Below are 18,501 nucleotides of genomic sequence, written 5' to 3' on the forward strand. Positions count from 1 at the left end.
ACCATTTCCATAGATGATCATTGCACTTAAAAGTCCAAAAAATACACCAGTAAATCAGTTTGGGTTTCTGATTATAATCTCCCTAAATCTTACTTTGAAATACCCTAGTGAGTTTCTTTCTGACAAATCCGAGTGCATTTTTGGTTCCCAAATATGATTTGTAATTATCCAAGCTAGACTAAAACCTCAGGGAGAAGTGATGTGTCTAGGGCTGAACACGATAATAAATGTATACTTAAATTTTCCAGAACCCAAGATCCTGTGCTACTTAGATACCGTGATCAAAGCAATAGATAAAATAAATATGGAGAAGAGTAGGAGAGGGAAAGGGAAAGACTGAGAGAAATAAAATAAGAGAGTGGGGGAGAGATTGAAGAGAGGCTTGGGAAAATGTTCAGTGGAAAATCTAGAAATGATGTAAGAGAAAGCAAAGGCAGGGATTGGAGTAAGGGGTGTATAACTGAAACTATAAAAACTCAGAGAAAGCTCACCATCAGGGCTGAGTTTGGGAGAAACTGCACAGAGAGGATTTAAAGTTAGAATCTCCTGATTTTTCACAAGGTAAGTTAAATTTAAAAGCTATGAGAAAAATTTAAGGTTTTTTTTTTCTTTGAGCTAGTTTTTTTTTTTTTATTTTCACATACTTCTTAAATGTTTTGATTATATCTTGATTTTGAATGTTTTTGGTAATATTTCCCTCTCTAAAATGAGTAGAAAATCTAAGAAGATAATTTTTAATACAAAATTAAGGAGGAGCTAATTGTTCAGACATTTGTTATTTATTAGATTATTCATTGCTTTTCTTTACCATTTCAAAACAAAAAGAAGGACAACTCAAGATAATGATTCTCTATATATGCTAATAGTCTTAAGTTTTCTTTCATTGAAGATGTCCAATTTAGTAAATGTTTAAATGTATAAAAGTGGTCTACTTTTAAAAGCCTAGGTAGAAAAGAAAGGTTTCTCTCATCTTTATTTCTATCAAAGTTGGAGCTTAAGATATAGCCCTAAATTAATCAAATTATAAAGTCAATATTCTATATTCTTCAAACCTAAAGTATCCTCTGTTTTTCTTCTTGTGAAACTCAAATACACAAGCATGATAGTAATAACAGTTTAGAGTGGACTGAAATCATGTCTACCCTTTTGTATTTGAAGTGCTTTTGCTATTGAATGATTGAATTGAGAGTTAATCTGACACATATATTTGAGCTGTGTTTAACAACAAATTTAAAACTTTATTTCAAGTTTTGATCTGTGGGATTAGTGTATACTCAATTAATTCAGTTTTGCCAATGCAAAATATTGTTCCTTCAAATTACAATGATAGACTATAGGTTTAGGAATGTGGTAATTATTTGTTTCTAAGTTACCTTTCTAGAAGTTAAATAATTTTAACAATAATTTATGATGATTTTAATGCCCATATAAGCTACAAATCGAGAGGTCTCCCCAAAAACTTCAGGCACAGTGTGTGTCATTTTACTGTAATACTACTCTTTATCACTCTTATGGAATTTTTCTAAAGAAACTCTCCCGAGGTTATGAATTCAAGTCTCCTCTTTGTAAGTGAATTGCACTTTGGTATCATTCAATAAGGCATTTGAAGTTGACATTTTTTTCTCCCCTTTTTTTCTTAGAGTTTTGAAGTGATTCCTATATAACAAATCATGGGTAGTAGAGAAGCAGATATATTTAGCAGACTAGATTTAGGGTCCTCAGAAATATAATTTTAACTTCTTATTCAAATACTTTCAATGACTTGAACTTTTGATTAATAAAATTAGATTAATTGAACTTGTCCCAAAGGAATAGAACTCAAAGTAAGCAGTACCAAAACACTGTCCCAACTTTGTCACTATGTGGTTTATAACTTCAGGCAAGACTTAAGCCCAGAGCTGGGCTCAATAATATCCTGTTAACTAAGGAAAGAGACAAAAGAGCTGGAAGTACCAGGGCTATTGAGTGGGAGAATGACCAAGGGAAGCTCCCACATCATCCTGTTTTCCTATAATAGAGAATGAAGCCTCAGTTTCACAGTATCTTGGGCTTCATCTTTACATACCACTCAATTTAATCTTCTTGCCTGTATTTCATCTACTGGCATCTCTACCTACTGGACAACTTGTGCTTCGAGACTCTGCTGGCCTCAGAGGAACATAGTTTTGGGGTTAGGAAACAGACTTCTAATCCCAGTCCTGACTTCAGCACCTTTGACTCAGCCTTCCCAGTGCTTCTTTTCCCCTGGATACTGGGAGGTAATAAAGGTGAGCCCTAAGTTCTTTCTTAGCCCTGGATACCTCTCTACATAGGCCAACTTCTCTGTAGCTGAGTTCTCTCTCCTTTGGAGGTCTCTTTTAACTGAGCCTTCCCTCTTCTTTTGCCAGATAGTTGTCAGGGTACCTCTCTGAAGCAGTAGTTAGCATCACCTGCCAGTAATTGCCCAGTGCCTTGGTGGGCTTGAACTGGCTATCGCCCAGCCTTACCCTTTTCAGTGTCTCAACAACTCAGTTCTCCACAGGATGCTGCTCCCACAGGAAGAGTTCCTCCACTAAGCTTCACCATGCTCCCTCCTCTTTTTTGTCCATCTTAAATCTTACCTTCATCTCTTCCCTCTTGGCCAACTTAACTGCCTCTGAGCCTTGCTCTCTCATTGTTGAGAGTGTTAAATTCAACAGTTTCCAAAGAGCATCCCCTCCCTTCTGAAATTCTATGTTCCCATGACACATAAGGCTGTAACCATGTAGAAAAGCCACTTTTATTTCTTTTTATTTTTAAAATTTTTTTTTTACATTTATTTGACAGAGAGAGTGCACAAGCAGGGAAGTGGCAGACAGATGGGAGAGGGAGAAGCAGGCTCCCCGCTGAGCAAGGCACTCAATGTGGGGCTCTATTCCAGGACCTTGGGATCATGAACTAAGCAGGAGGCAGACATTTAACCAATGGAGCACCCAGTTGTCCTTAAAAAAATGAACTTTTAAAATATCATCCATGCAACTAATGGCAACCTGGCTGTTGACCTACCAAGTCAGAACTGTGGTTCCCATGGGACCACTTTGGTGGTTGCATTTCCCTGTGAATGCTGACTTGTCTATCTACACCAGAGCTCTAGGAGGCATGCTCTCTTCCTCTGTCTTCTCTGTGGTCCATTCCTTCCCAGCTCTTCCCTGCGAAGTCTGGTTCCAATGATAAGATCCTTCATTCCCATAATATCCATAATGGGTTTGCTTTCATGACACAGATAACTATGCTATAATATCAATATCACAAAAACCACAAAAATCATCATCTTAACAACATAGAATTTTTTTAAAAAGTCAATAAAGATTTCTTATGAACTATAAAACAAAAATATGTATCATATAAAATTATATTAAAATTCAATTAAAAATTTACTTTTGTTACTGTAATTAGAAATTGAATAATTATGTTTTGAGTATAACTGAGTTAATTCCCTTTGTTTTCTTCTCGTTATGATATTCTGTTGTATGCTAATATTTTCACAGATACATTTCATTAAAATATTATTGCTGAAATTAATGATAATGCATAATATTCTGTAACACCAAATGATGGAATGGTTGTCATTTATAACGCTGGTGAAATTTCTTCCCTCATTCAGTATTACTTTGTTAAAAATTTATTTTCTACCATCTTGTCGTAATTCTAGATTTCAAGTAACTTTGTTTCTTAAAATGAACAAGGATAAAGAAAATATTTTTCATAACAAAAAAGTAGCATGGACATATTTTGTTAAGTGGCCAGATTTAGAAGGCAATATCAAGATAATGATAGCTATTATTTTTACATAATTAATCTGTGCTAGTCACTTGTACTATTTGTAATCCTTATAATAAAACCACAGAGTAAATCTGTGCCCCATTTTCCTGATGAAAATATTAAGATAGAGAAGCTAAGTAGCATGCCCAGTCAAGAATCATAACCATATCTATGTAACTTAAGGACCGACCTCTTTCTACTAATTGACTTCATTGTGTTAGAAAGTATATATATAGGACGCCTGAGTAGCTGTCAGTTGAATGTGTATCCTCAGCTCAGGTCATGATCCCCGCCCTGGGATCCAGTCTAGCCTCAGGCTGCCTCCTCAGTGGGGAGTCCACTGCTCAGTGGGGAGTCCCCTTCTCCTTCTGCCTACCCCCTGCCCCGCTTTGTGCACTCTCTCCTTCTGACAAATAAATAAATAAAATATTTAAAAAAAAGAAAGTGTACACGCTGGACAAGGAATTAGGATACCAGTATTCTAAAGTAACTACCAGTATTCTAAAGTAACTCAGCTTATCTTATTACATCTATTTTAAAAAGTACAATTTTTCATATAGATCAAGCATGATTGATGTGGTGATGAAAGGAGATAAATTAATTTCAAAATAATAAAGTGCTATGCAAATGTTTAAAAATGGTTACTTACAACAATTGTGCTAGAAAGAAATGGAAACATTCGAGGAAGAGTCCGGTGTTGCAGGAAGAAATTCCAGGGCAGAGCTCGCAGTCCAGGGGTCTCTACTTTGACAAGGCTGGGAGCAGCTAGAAGGCAGGGAGGGTGTCTTACTCACTTTTATATTTCTGGAGCTTGATATATAGTATATACCTAATAAGTGCATCCTTTGGAATATGGTAATAATTATATTTTTGCCCTTCATGTACATTTTAGACAGTATTTTTTAATTGATTATATTGGTTAGTTTGATGTAATTAAATTGTTAGTTAATATTTTAATTAAATATTATACATAGGTACAAAATGGGGTAAAAGGTAAAAGAGGTGGTAATGTTCCACAATATCCTGAGGCTCATGTGTGCCATCTTTAATCACATTTATCCGTTGAAAGTCTTTTCATGACAGATAAAAAATTCCCCATGTATCAAATGACCAAGCAGCACGTTTATGTACAACTCTACCAGATCATCCATAATTTTAACGACTCTTGTTTTTCTCATTATAAAGCATTAGAATTAAACCACAAATCCCCTTAGCAGAATTGTATATAATCACACACTAAAATTTTTTTCTATTTCCGGTGCAATCATTTTATTTCAAGAAACTTGCATTAATTCAGGGATCTAAGCACAAATTAAGTTTTGATAAGGAGAAATCTTAAACACAGCTGGGAAAATTATTGGAGAATATTGATTCACGTCCCTTTTGTTAGAATGAGAATCTGAGATGTGAAACATTAATGGACTTACTGGACTTACTGGAATTCTGGCATGAACTTCACCACATATTACTGTGATTGTGCAATTTGGGCAAATTTCTTCCCTTATCCAAGCCTTAGTTTCCATATTAATAAAGCTGGAATGTTAATATCTGCTCTGCATTCCTATTTACCTCCCACATGAAGCTACTTCATTCATTCATTCATTCAGCACATCATGTTGAATCTAAATACCTTGTTAAATATATTTACGTGAGCTTTTTAGTGATGCAATCTTCCTTCCTTTAAAGTGTCATTATAGATTTCCTTCTTAAATTTTTGCAAGAAAGAGATTAGTAGTATGATTAAGAATTCTAACTAAGCAAAAAAGAAATTTAACAACAGAATTCTGAAATTTTCGAAGGTTATAGTGTCAAAAAAACAAAAGGATGAAAAGGGTGCCAAATAGAGTAAAATCAATTAACACATGTATAGTAGTAAGTAAATTGTCATTCTTCTTGATTCACAGCATTCAGAGAAAGTCCTTTTAAAATGCAGGTGCCTGCCACATGAAGAACACGTCATTCATAAACATTTTACTTTATAAGTAAAATTTACTTTATAAGCAGTTTGTTTTGGAGATGGAAAAATATTTTAGACTTTTACAAATCGTTTATACTTGAAGGAGCATGAAACTGAGAATCTGAAAACGTAAGTTGCTTTTCTGGCTCTTCTAACCGGCTCTGTGATTTTGGAAAACTTACTATTGGTGACTGAAAAGCAATGAAAAATGAGAAAGAACATGTTCCTAATATTTTAATTAAAAACGAACAAACAAAAAAGGAAATGTTAAACTGCTGTCTCAATTTGCGTCTTTCTTTCAGGATCATACTGGAAACAGAAAGCAAAATACCCACCACACAATTTACTGAAAATAACAAATTTTACAGAAAGAATTTTAAATAAACTTCTCAGCAACATGAGCATTTTTCTCTGAAATATATTTGTGAGGATGATATAGATTATATATGTTTATACTATTTCATTCATTCATACTAATTCAAATTGTTTTGGGGCAAAAATCCTTAGTGATTTTAAGTCTTTTATTTATGAGGATTCAAAAGCAATTCCCCACTCCTAAAGTTCTAAGTGCCACAGCTACACTGGGTTCTCTTGTTTGTGGGGCTAAATTGGCCAGAGGCAGGGGAATTGAAGCTACAGGAAGGAAGAGACCTCCAGCTCATCTGGTCTGAGTCTCTGCCTTCCAGCTAACAAGTGTCTCAAACACCTGGCTATTCCACTCTTCAAAGAAAACTAGTAGCAGCCTTCTTAACATTCTGTTCAAATATCGCCACTCATTGAAATACCAGAATTATCTGTATTATGTCAAACTGTAAAATGGCTCTTGGTTGTTTAACATAAATGTTGCACCTCTGGATTGTTTAAAATAAGTGTTGCAGGTTGTCTTTATGAATGCTCCCAAATTTTCAGTTCCCTATTGGGTTGTTGAGTACAAGCTTTATGTTCCCTGGAAGGATTTGGCTTCAAAGATCTACCTTCAGCCTAATTATAACCCTCTTGATACCCTATAATTAATTTTTTCACATTATCTTATAGTTTGCAAAGCTATTCATGGACAATTTAAAATTCCCATTGAAAATTTTTTACCTATCATAAAATAAGAATAAAAGTGATAAGGGTTTTTTAAATAAATAATTATATCTTTATACATTTTCAGTAAATAATATTAAATATACGATTAAAGGCACTTATTGCTGTATGTGACAATCCTAAAAACCACCTCTGTAACATTTATGCTATTTGTAATTTAATTAAATAATTTTCAATTAACTGAAATTGAAATATGAATTCATAAAGTGAGTTTTATTAGATAATTTTGACAATTTAAGCATCTTGTTCAGGGTCACCAAACCAATATATAACACAACAAAGACACCTCTCTCTATCCTTCAAATCTAATTCTGAGCTTTTTCCTCATCATCACAGAAATATTTTTCTGATGTTATTGAATACTTATTTATTGACTGAAAGAGTTATATTTTTAAAAATACTCAGCATAATGACTTAAGCATGATTAAAAAAAAACACTTAAGCGTTTGAAAGTACATTAGATGTATCATATTTCATCCATTCTGATGCACATTTTAACATCTCAGAAATTGGAATGAGTCTTACACTTGATAGCATGTCATAATATAATTCACAGCATTTTTTTTCCTCCTAAAATACATGCATAAAATGGGATTTTTTTTTTTTTTTACTATAAATGACATTTAAAATGAAAACTTTGGAGGCCCTCCCCCTTTCCAGCTGGAAATACTTTAAATTCAAGAGGAACATGTTCATGTCGAAGCCTAGAGACAATCTTATGCATAGACTGGCTGATTTGAGGGACAGAAGAAAGGCCTTTCTAGATAAAGCTGCACCAACTGTTATCATTATGTATAATGTCTGCATTTACACCAGAAAAGAGCCAGATACACCAACAGACTTTTAAAAAGTTGGAAGCAACATTAGAAGTCATTTAGACCAAGCACATTTCACTCAGCCTAGAAAGGAAAGGGTTTGCCTAAGCGATATGGTCAAGTCAAGGCAGAGCCTGAGTCTCTCCAGACCTGGAGCAGGTCTTTCTATTGACAGTGAGCCACAAGAACTTTGTGTTAAGCATTGTCCCTATTAGGTCCTCTTTTGAAATTAACAACAACAACAAAAAAAAGTCACTCTGTTATCTACTCTTCCTGAAGCTTTCCTTTGTTAATAAGAAGACCTGGGTGACTTATGGAGCTTGGTGCCGGGCACACTGAACTTACTGTTTTATAGATTTACTCAGAGCCAAGCTGACACCGATTGCTTAGATACCCACCATCATTTTCTAAGAAGACAGTGAGTAGTGTGTGTGTGGAGGGGGTGGGGGCAAGGCACATAGGGTCATTTCATAGTGTCGGAACAGGGACACTTTACATGTCCTATTAAATCACACTTAAAAAATATAAAGTTTTAATTACTCTGTAAGTCTTTTATCCTTTATCTTTAAGCCCTTTATTTTTAGTTTTTTGTTGAAAAAAGGGTGCAGTAAAGTCTATTTTGAGTATTTCCAATCAAGTAACTAGGGTAAATTTAAAAATCCCAAAAGTTACTGGAGTAAACTAAAAATTCCCAAACTCAGTACTCTTGAGACTTTCTAATAGATCTACCATCCATTAGTCAGACAATAATGACAAGGTCTCAGATTGAAGGGAAATCTTCTAAATCACCAGAGGAGTTTGTGTTTTTTCAACACCAACCTTCAAGACAGATAGTTTAAAAGTGTGTTTAAAAATGTAAACCTGGTGATTCACACACCTGTACCCCTGGGGATAAAAATATATGTTTATAAAAAATAAAAAATTAATTTAAAAAAATAATAAAATTTTAAAAATTGCATGCAATCGGATATTGGCTCACACTCTTTCTCTTTTCAGTTTAACTTCTTACTCTATCACCTCCTCTCATTCCTGTTTGCTCTCTCTTTTAGATCTGTAGTTCTTGATCTTTTCTTTCTTTTCTGCCCATGAGAGATTTCTTTTAGTAAGAACAATGACTCATTACCTCATTGATTCTTTTTTTTTTTTAATATTTATTTATTTATTTGACAGACAGAGATCACAAAGAGGCAGAGAGGCAAGCAGAGAGAGAGGAGGAAGCAGGCTCCCTGTTGAGCAGAGAGTCCGATGTGGGGCTCGATCCCAGGACCCTGGGATCATGAACTGAGCGGGAGGTGGAGGCTTTAACCCACTGAGCCACCCAGGCGCCCCTACCTCACTGATTCTTAACAATGCAAACATCTTTCCTCATTTTAACAGAATTCTCATTTAATTCTAGAATAAATATAATTAAATAATTTCTTTGCTACTGTACTTTCAGAGCGTTTAATATGCCAGTATGCATGTTCAATGTTCCTCTAAGGGGTATACAATATGCGTTGCTTCCAAAACTTAAATGACAAAACTTCTCACGCACACACACACACACGCACACACACACCAACAACCTTGCTCTCCTCACTGCCATTCCAGCTAGAGTTTGGAGGATCCCTTTGGGTTATAATTCTGACATGTGGAAAGGTCTTTAAAACAAAGGTTAAGAAGTTACACAACGTGAATATTTGAATTATTCAGCAATATTATTTAAAAAGTGAAAATGCAAGAACATAGTAAACCAGTTGGCTAACAACAAGTAGAAGAAGTGCCTAATTCTGTAAGGCAGATTCCATGCCCACTGTCTCTGTTGAAGCTCCTCACTAGCCAGAGGAATATTATTCAAAAATCACTCAATCCAAATTACTGATGTCCTGAAAACTTTGCAAACATCGTCACTCTGGTGTATTCCTATAATGAACATCCTTCAGTGTTCTTTCTGTGATTTGGAGTGTACATGGGGCCAACTAGATTTTAAATCATAGGCTATATTTATCCAGTATCAACAAAATAGGGAAATGGAGCTGAACCTACTCTTTCCCTTCCCTCCCTATAATTTCCTCTGTTTCTAATTTTGCGGCAATCAAGTTTCAACGAGTTAATCAAATGTCTTTTGTGTGGCAGGTGCCAGGGTGTTTGTTTTCATTAGTGTACCAACTGCCATATTTAGGAACTTGGCCTTTTGGTTAACTGGCTACAGGCATGGGTTTAAACCATTAAATGTGTGTATTTAAACTCGGCACTTATTTTTACATCCCCCTATCCAAATAATCAGGATGTGGTTATCTGTAAGATGATACATTACAACTTTTTTCCTGTATACACCCAAGCACAAAAATATATGCCTCAAACATAATCATCAATATTATAAATGTCCATCATCCTGTGCCATTTATAATATTGAAGAAATGAAGAGAAACCTGGTTTGTGAAACATACATAAAAATAGTTAAAGGAAATCCGCATGGCAAGGCTTATAAAACTGGGCAGTTTTACACTTTGTAAACTGTTTTCAACGTGATAAAAAAAATTGAGGGAGGAAAACATCACAATTGTACTTTATCTTTGAATGAAAGAGCTATTTTTAAGAAATAAAGATATGCCAGAAATATGAAATCATTTTAAAAATAATTAAAGTTTTGATAGATCTTCCTTTACATTGAAGAAAGTTAAAGAGACATCAGCATAATCAGAAGGGAAAAAAATATAATTCTGTGACACATGTTCTAAAGAATAGGTAATGCACTTTTTGTTCATCTTTTTACCAGATAACTGTTGTATTCTTTCTTGTTATTTTTCTACTCTCTCAATATAGAGTCATCTACATGATTTATTACTTTTTGATACTTATAAGAATACTCAGCTCATTTATCAATTTGTCTGAAAGAGAACAGAGAATTTACTGCACCCTTCTAGAAAGGGTGGCATATAGAGAAGTAACTAGTGATTGACATTACAAGAGCCCAAAATATTTATTGGTGGCATACTGAAGAACTAAGTTTAGACAACATAACATGAAAACTGAAATTATATTTGATAAATGTTATCAACATCGCTAAAATACATTTTTATTTTAAACTTTAATAGAGACCGTTCACACAGATGCAACCCTGTCTATAAGAAAACACTTATTTGTCTATATTCTAGCAGATAGTCTTTATTGCTACAATGTTACAACATTTTACAATTTTACAACAATTTTTGTTTACAACAAATTTACAATGTTACAACATTTTATTGCCAAATCTACAATGAGATTTCACAGTAACAGAATTATAAGGAAGTCATAAAAAAATCTTGGGTCACACCAAAGCAAATGTAGTTACTAAAGAAATACTTAGTAATACCTCATCAGTGTTCTTTCACTTAAAATGATAAATATATTACAAGCTAAATAAGTTTACACAAATCAGTAGAATCCTATCAAAGTTCTTTGGAGGTGAGAATTACTCTTTGCTTCATGAATACTAAAAACAAAGCTCAGTTAGATGAAGTATCGCACATCCAATACCACTAATACTAAAGCCACAAGGAGACTCAAATCCAGTTCCTCAGATCCATCTAAGCAGCCCATCCTTTTTGATCCCAGCAGCTTTCCAAATGACTTTTTTTTTGGAAATAAAAGTTTCCTGAAACTTCTAATTCATAATGTATGACCTGGTTGGCAGGTTGTGGGGGGAGACTTTTTCCATACCATGTACCAAGTGGTGACGTCAAGCCTATTGTATTGTAACCCACAGCCTGAGATCTTCCCTAAACAGGGCAACGCCTCCCCTTTCCAGCAGTCAAACTGGCATCTAGCAGACCCAATACAGACCATAGATTCACTTTAATTATCTATATAGTGATTTTTAATATAAAAAATCATAAATGTATGGATTACATATCTTTGTGATTAGTACACGGAAGTAACAAATGTGTTATTTAGACATAACTGCTTTAAAATATATCTATAGATTTATATCTATCTATCATCTATCTATCTATATCTATAGAGATATAGATAGATATCTATAGATAGAGATATAGATATATCTATAGATATAGATCTATAGATATAGATATAGATATCTGGGCCACCCAGGTGCCCCGGGACTTAGTTTTTATCTATCTAACTATCATCTATCGATAGATAGATAGAGATATAGGTAAAGATATATATATAGCTCCATAAAAACATGTAAGAGTTCCTTTGGAGTATATATCAAGAAGTAAAATAAATAGGTTATAAGTAGAACATTATTATTTTCAACTTTTCTGGATATTGTCTAATTTTTTCCAAATGATTGCATTCATTTCCAACCCCACCAGCATCACTTGTGTTTTTCTGTTTCCAAACACCATTTTAACATTCACAACGTTCACTTTGAATTTTTGCCAATCCGATGTATGTCTCTCTTTTTTTGCATTAAATAATTGTATGTGATTTTGGATGATGTCTTTTTGGATGCTTATTTTTCCATGAGGTTATTTTCTTTTCCATGAAAAACCTATTCATAACTTTGTCCTGTTTTTAATTAATCGTTAATTCACTCTTATTTTTAAAATTGTATATATCAGTTTTTAAGTATTTCAAATGGTAATCTCTCATTTATATATTATGTTGAAAATATATTCCTTTTTGAACCATTTGAATCTAAAAAATCCTTATATAACACAAGAACATAAATATATTTGCCTATTGGATATGTGGTGTTTTTGAATTTGTGAATGTAAATGCTTTTAGACACAGTGCATTTTCTCAGATTCACACAGACCTCACTGGACCTTATTTTCTAATACCTGGTCAATTTCATACATTTCCCCTGGATATATGAGGTTATAATTCTTGGATTAGTTAAAGAATAAGATTATACAAACCAGATTTCTCAGACTTTGGCTAGTTCAAATTATGATTATAGTTATACAACCCCAGCCTAGGTTTCCATGGAAATGAAGCCTTAATAGAATTCATTCCAGGAGACTGACAGTTTCTATTAAGTATTATTTAAGTTTTGCAGAGATGTACTCCAGCACCTAGAAGCTGAATAATTTGGTTTATCACCTGCAACTAACAAGCTTTACTGGAGCTTTTGTTTTCTATCTTTATATGCCAAAGTAATAAATGTTGACCTGATGTATGTGACCCTCAGATGCCGGACTGGAGATTGGCAAACGCACATTTTATTCTGGCTGTGACGTTGATGCTGTGGAGTTCAGGAAAAGTACACTCAGTGGATGTAGCAACAGAGGTAATGAAAATTAGCTTAAGGGACCATGTATTTTTTATGAACATAAGCCATTTCTACTAGTGTCAGAAGTAGGTGTTGCTGACAAATAGAGAGATGCCTTGATAACACAAAATCAAGGAAATAGATACATTTTTATTCTATTGATTTGACCTCCCTATAAATTCAGTGAAGGCCAGTTATCTGAATATCAAAAAATAAGCTGGAAGCAATAAAGATGTGTATTCCGTGAACGAAAAAGCATTACAAGAAAATTCATGATCATTTCAACCATATATTTAATTAAATCAGTTGCTTTGGCCAAACTTTGTATGACTATACAAATGTTTTCTTGCTGCCATGACTAAAGTACAAAGAAAAATAAATACCCGGACTTCTCTAGACAGAGAAATGTTAATTTGGCTCATTTGATCTTGTTAGAAAGTATTCTCTGTATTTCACAAAAAACAAGTAAGAATCTGAAGTGTGTTTTACTTGAGTTCCATGATTTTACCCCCAGAGGATTAAGATTATCTTTAAAAGGGATCAAACTCGATTTTCTATGTGCAGGAGTTGGAAGAATGGAAGCAGACATTTTGGAGGATGTGCTGAGAGATAATAAAAGATCTCCCATCTTTGCTCTTTGAAAATTGTCTGCTGCTCTTTAAAGTTTCTTTCTCATGACTACAGCGTCTTTCCCTTCCCCAATTTCATTGTTGTCAAGCATAGGTAGGAGAGTGATAGACGTTGAGGTTTTAAGAGGAGTTTGTGGACCCTGTGGAGTCTACATTTTAAATAACAAGAGCTATGCGAGATTTCTGATTTTCGTTCTACTGGATGAGAGTGTGTTGGGGATAATTAGCTTCCGGCAAAAGAGAAAAGGGACGATGGGGTAGAGAAGCAGGTTATGAGGTCATTAAGAGTGTACATGCACTAAGCAGCAAAGGGGAGCTCATATGACTCACTACTGAAGGGAATCAGAAAGAGCAAGAGAGGTTTACTGGGAAGAACTGACCAGACTTAGCACAAGTTTGATTGGTTTAGGGAACATTAGACTCCATCGCTTTGGGTCTCCGTGTCAGACTGTATGTATTTCACAAGAGAGTTGCTGAAGCCCATGATGAAAAGGTCTGGAAATGCCACTCTTTCATTTTACTGGGGAAAATGAAGAACATAGAAATAGAATGGAAGAAATAATCCAAGAAGAAAGACAGGAAGTGAAGAAAAAGAGTCTTTCCAAGACTAAGAGTCTGGCTCGAGGAGGAATGTGACTAACAGGGAAGCAGGGAGGAGGTCCCTGGAGCAAGTTTCTTCCCACAGGGCCATATTCTCACTTTCTTAGGAAAGAAGCAAGAGCCCCCAGACTCCACAATGACTAGAGACCGTTAATAGGAACTTTTTTTTTTAATGCTGTGATCAGGCTTAGAAAAGGAAAAAAACAGACTTCATAAGTGACACCTACACTTTTATGTCCTGAATGAAGTGCGAAGTGGCAATATCTGTAACAAACAAGAAATTTTATGTGGGAGGACAGTCGTTGGGATAGTTCTGACTCACTGTAGACACTCATTAACGTTTGGTAATACATCACATGGAGAGATGGTAAGCTTCCTAAGGGCAGAGCCTGGATTTTGTTCATTTTTGTATCCCTCAGGTCTAATGCAGAACCTGGTACACAGTGGGTACTTAATGGCTTGAATCAATAAGGTGTGAATTACTGGTGAAAGATAACTGACATTTGCATTTTCAAAATTCATTCAGTAAATATTCAGAAATTTACTGAGTACTAACTGTGAGCAAAATACTGGCTTAAAAGATTAATTAGACATAGGTATTGCCCTCAGGTTACTCACAATCTAATAAGTAATACAAATATATTGTAACTAATCTAATATAAGGGAAAATGTAATGTATACAATGATGAAAGAGAGGTAAAGTGCTATGGGAATGTTAAGGAAAAATGCAGCTGTTACTGGGAAAGAATCTAAAAGAATGATTAGTTAATGTACTAAATTTTAGAGGCAGGTCTGTGGTTTTTCCCTTTCTCTTGGATGTTTGCGTGGGTGTGTGCATCTGTGTCTATGTGTGTTGTTTTAATTGTGTTTAGATATACCTCATCCGAACACATTTTTGTCCTCAGAAGTTTTTTCTTGGGACATAAATCTACAAAAAATCAAGTTTCATGACAGGCATGTCAGCTAAAGATAGCAAAACCCAAATGCAGATGATATACATTTTGAGGATTTTTCCTGAACAAATGGAATCACCTTTCTTGCCCTATAGGCTTTTGATTCTGGAGTCATAAATGTGCAGTCACCATCCACAGTCAGGAAAGAGAAATCAGCTACTAATCTGGCAGCAAAACTCTTGCTTCTTGATGAACTTGTGTCTTTGGAGAATGATGTAATTGAAACAAAGAAGAAAAGGAGCTTCTCGGGTTTTGGGTCTCCCCTGGACAGACTCTCTGCTGGCTCTGTCGATCATAAAGGTAAACAGAGGTAAGTGAACTCTTGGATGAAGAATATTTTTATTTTTTTTTATTTTTTTATTTTTTTAAGATTTTATTTATTTATTTGACAGACAGAGATCACAAGCAGGCAGAGAGAGAGGAAGAAGCAGACTCCCCACAGAGCAGAGAGCCCAACATGGGGCTCGAACCCAGGACCCCGGGGACCATGACCCGAGGGCAGAGGTTTTTAACCCACTGAGCCACCCAGGTGCCCCGAATATTTTTATTTTTTAATTCTTCTGCTATAACTTCAGAAACAGAATTCCACATTAAAAATATAATGAAAACTTTGTAGGTAAACATATTTGACAGGATTTTAGCTAACTTGTGAATTTAAAAGTATGATTTTGAAAATAATGATTTAGGAAGGAAAATGACTGCTACAGTATGCATTAATATTTTGTCATACCTTCCTAAGGAAGCTTCCATTGCATGCAAATGTGAAATAGTCATTATAAGACGTTACCGCATTGGGAGATGAGGGGGAAATGTGTGTATTATGGGATAAATGTTATAGCCACTCGAGTCCTCAATTTAACAGAGGTAACCAAAATTCCATTTCTATTTTCACCTATGATACAAAGCTGTCAAATATGTGAATGAGCCCACTCTCAAATACTGAGACGTAGTGAAGTTCTCTCAGGACTTGGAGTCAGAAAACGTGCATTTAAATCAAATTTCTGATCATTTCTAGCCATATGACTTGTATAAAAATCTTACTCTCTGTGATCCTCAGCCTATTCATCTGTAAAACGGGGATAATTATTTAACCTCTATAAAAACTCAAATGAGTACTTTGTAAGCTGTTATTATAATAGAATTAGAGTAATTAAATCTCCCTTTAATCATTGTGTAACTATCAGCAACTTAAAGCAGTTGTTTTGATCTTGATTCATCTTCTGCCTCCTTAGTCTTTGTTCCTAATGCCATACATTTGATATTAGCAAAGGCACAAGAGACCACCCAACGACCAAGGCCAGGAATCTGAGGAATTTACTAGGAATCCTTTTGCTTACTTTAAACATCCCATTTTTCATGAAATTCTTCATATCCTATTTGCTTTGTATTTCAAATATCTCCAAAATATATTTTCCCTTTAAGGCTTTCCTAATTCTGGCCTACATTTTCTTTTTCACATTTGTTTTGTCATCCAGTCTTTCTTCATCTCCACTTCTACCATCATGATTACCTCTTTAGCACCAATGTATCCTCTGCTCTGCTACCAGGGGGATCATTTAACACTATAATCTTTTGGTGAAATGTTCCTATTGTTTACAAGATGAAAGAAAACTCCTCAGCAAACCCTACAAAGAATTCCAACATCTGGCACCCCATTTTGTCATGCACTTGCGTCCATGTCTTCGCCCCAGTCTCACCTCTTACTTGGAGCTCTGGGACTTGCCATGGTGTGTTCATAGTCCCTTGACTTCTCTGGGCTCCAAGATTCCTCATACTGGATGCAATTTGCTAGATTTCTCTTTTGAGAGTCTCCAAGCTACCTGAGGAAATAAAATCACCACTTGGAGACTATAATTTATCACACCTATACTTGAAAAATAATCCTTTGCCTGTATTTTGAAATTCAGGCCCTGTTTCAATTAAACACATACAAATCAGATCCACTTATTAATCTAGGCATTGTGTTGGGCTCTGGTGGAAAAACAGGAGGAAAGTGTAATCTCTTTCTCTCGAAGAAATCACACTCCAATAAGAAATATCAAAATATTTTAATGAATTATAATGCAAAGCAAGAAGAGATATGTTTATAGGTACAGTATCTAAAGAAGGCAAGACAATTCCAAGGAATCAGTGGAATTTTAGAGGAAAAAATATTGTGTCTTCTAATAAATGTGATTTCTTTGACTCCTGGGTCTTCTAACATAGTCTATTAAATAACTGAAAAGTCAACATGTAGATCTTATATGTAAATATTTAAATATAAATTTATAATAGCATAAATACATAGCATATTTACCAAGTACACAAGCATTAATATCATAAATACGTATCATCTACACTGAGGTTTCATCCTTACAACTTCTTACAATCATAAGGGGAGACCATATTAGGAGATATAATCTATCTGACATAGCTCAGTTTGTAAGAAAAAAGGGAGATTGGCAAGCATTTAATAACCGTGTAAACAGATTTTCACAAATAAAGGCTATGAATAAGCTGTTATAAGCATTTAAAAATTAGGGAATATTGTTCCCATGAGCACTTCTTGAGAAAGCTGCTAGATGAGTTTCTTGAACGAAATGACTGGAGAGATACCATTATAAGAATTGGGGTGAGTGTAACTGAGGAATTAAAGTGAAATGACAATTGCAAAGAAGAGTACAGCATGCTATGATTACACAGATCCATCTGGCAACACAGTTCCATCAAATTTCTAACAGTTAAGGAACAATAGTGAGAACATTTACAATTTAGAATGAGTCTTGATTGTTTCATGGTTACTAACTGGGAATCATAGTTATCACTACAAATAGTTGCTTGGAGACATGGAGAAGAAGGAAAGAAAAAGATTACAAACTAAACTTACTGAATATTTTACTAAAGAATAAAAGAAAACAACTGAAAAGAACAAAGACCAAGGTTTTCATATAAAATATCAGTATAAAAATCATTAGAACAAAAAACAAAACTTTCCTATAAAAGCATAAAAATGACATATGAAAAACTTCATATAAAATATCAGCATATATAAATATAACATATTATATATATATAACATATATAAATAACATATAACATATTATATATATAACATATATAAATATAACACTTAAAATATGATAGAGTCCAAAAAATACTGATTATATTAATAAATGTAAATAGATATAACTAGCCTATTAAAATGCCAGTATTTTCAGATTGTCTGATAAAGTAAACCCAACACTTTTCTGTGTTTAAAATATAGAACTACAAATAAAGATATTTAGAAAAGCTGGCAATAAAAGAATGGACAAATTGTATCAGGAAAATTAAATTAAAATAGATTATAAATAAACAATAAATTAAATTAAAAAATTTAAAAGACTGCACCAATATTTATCAAAGAGAAACTGCAGGGAGTGCTAGAAAAATAGAAACATATTAAAAATATACTTAATTCATTTCTTAAAATCCAAGGCAGATTATATATTTAAAA

At 34.2% G+C, this 18,501-nt stretch overlaps 1 protein-coding gene across 1 annotated transcript in view; it reads left to right on the forward strand.

The window, feature by feature from the left end:
• Positions 1–450: 450 nt before the first annotated feature.
• Positions 451–18,501, forward strand: part of OSTN (osteocrin) — a 41,670-nt gene continuing 23,619 nt past the window's right edge. Inside the window, exons 1-3 of the mRNA XM_004745266.3 lie at positions 451–561; positions 12,764–12,862; positions 15,122–15,336. Coding sequence (XP_004745323.1) covers positions 12,764–12,862; positions 15,122–15,336 — 314 coding nt within the window. The 5' untranslated portion in view covers positions 451–561. The remainder of the gene's footprint in view (positions 562–12,763; positions 12,863–15,121; positions 15,337–18,501) is intronic.

The sequence above is a fragment of the Mustela putorius genome, unplaced genomic scaffold (assembly GCF_011764305.1).
Source record: "Mustela putorius furo isolate JIRA1106 unplaced genomic scaffold, ASM1176430v1.1 tig00003834_pilon_pilon_pilon, whole genome shotgun sequence".
In the NCBI taxonomy this organism is placed as follows: domain Eukaryota; kingdom Metazoa; phylum Chordata; class Mammalia; order Carnivora; family Mustelidae; genus Mustela; species Mustela putorius.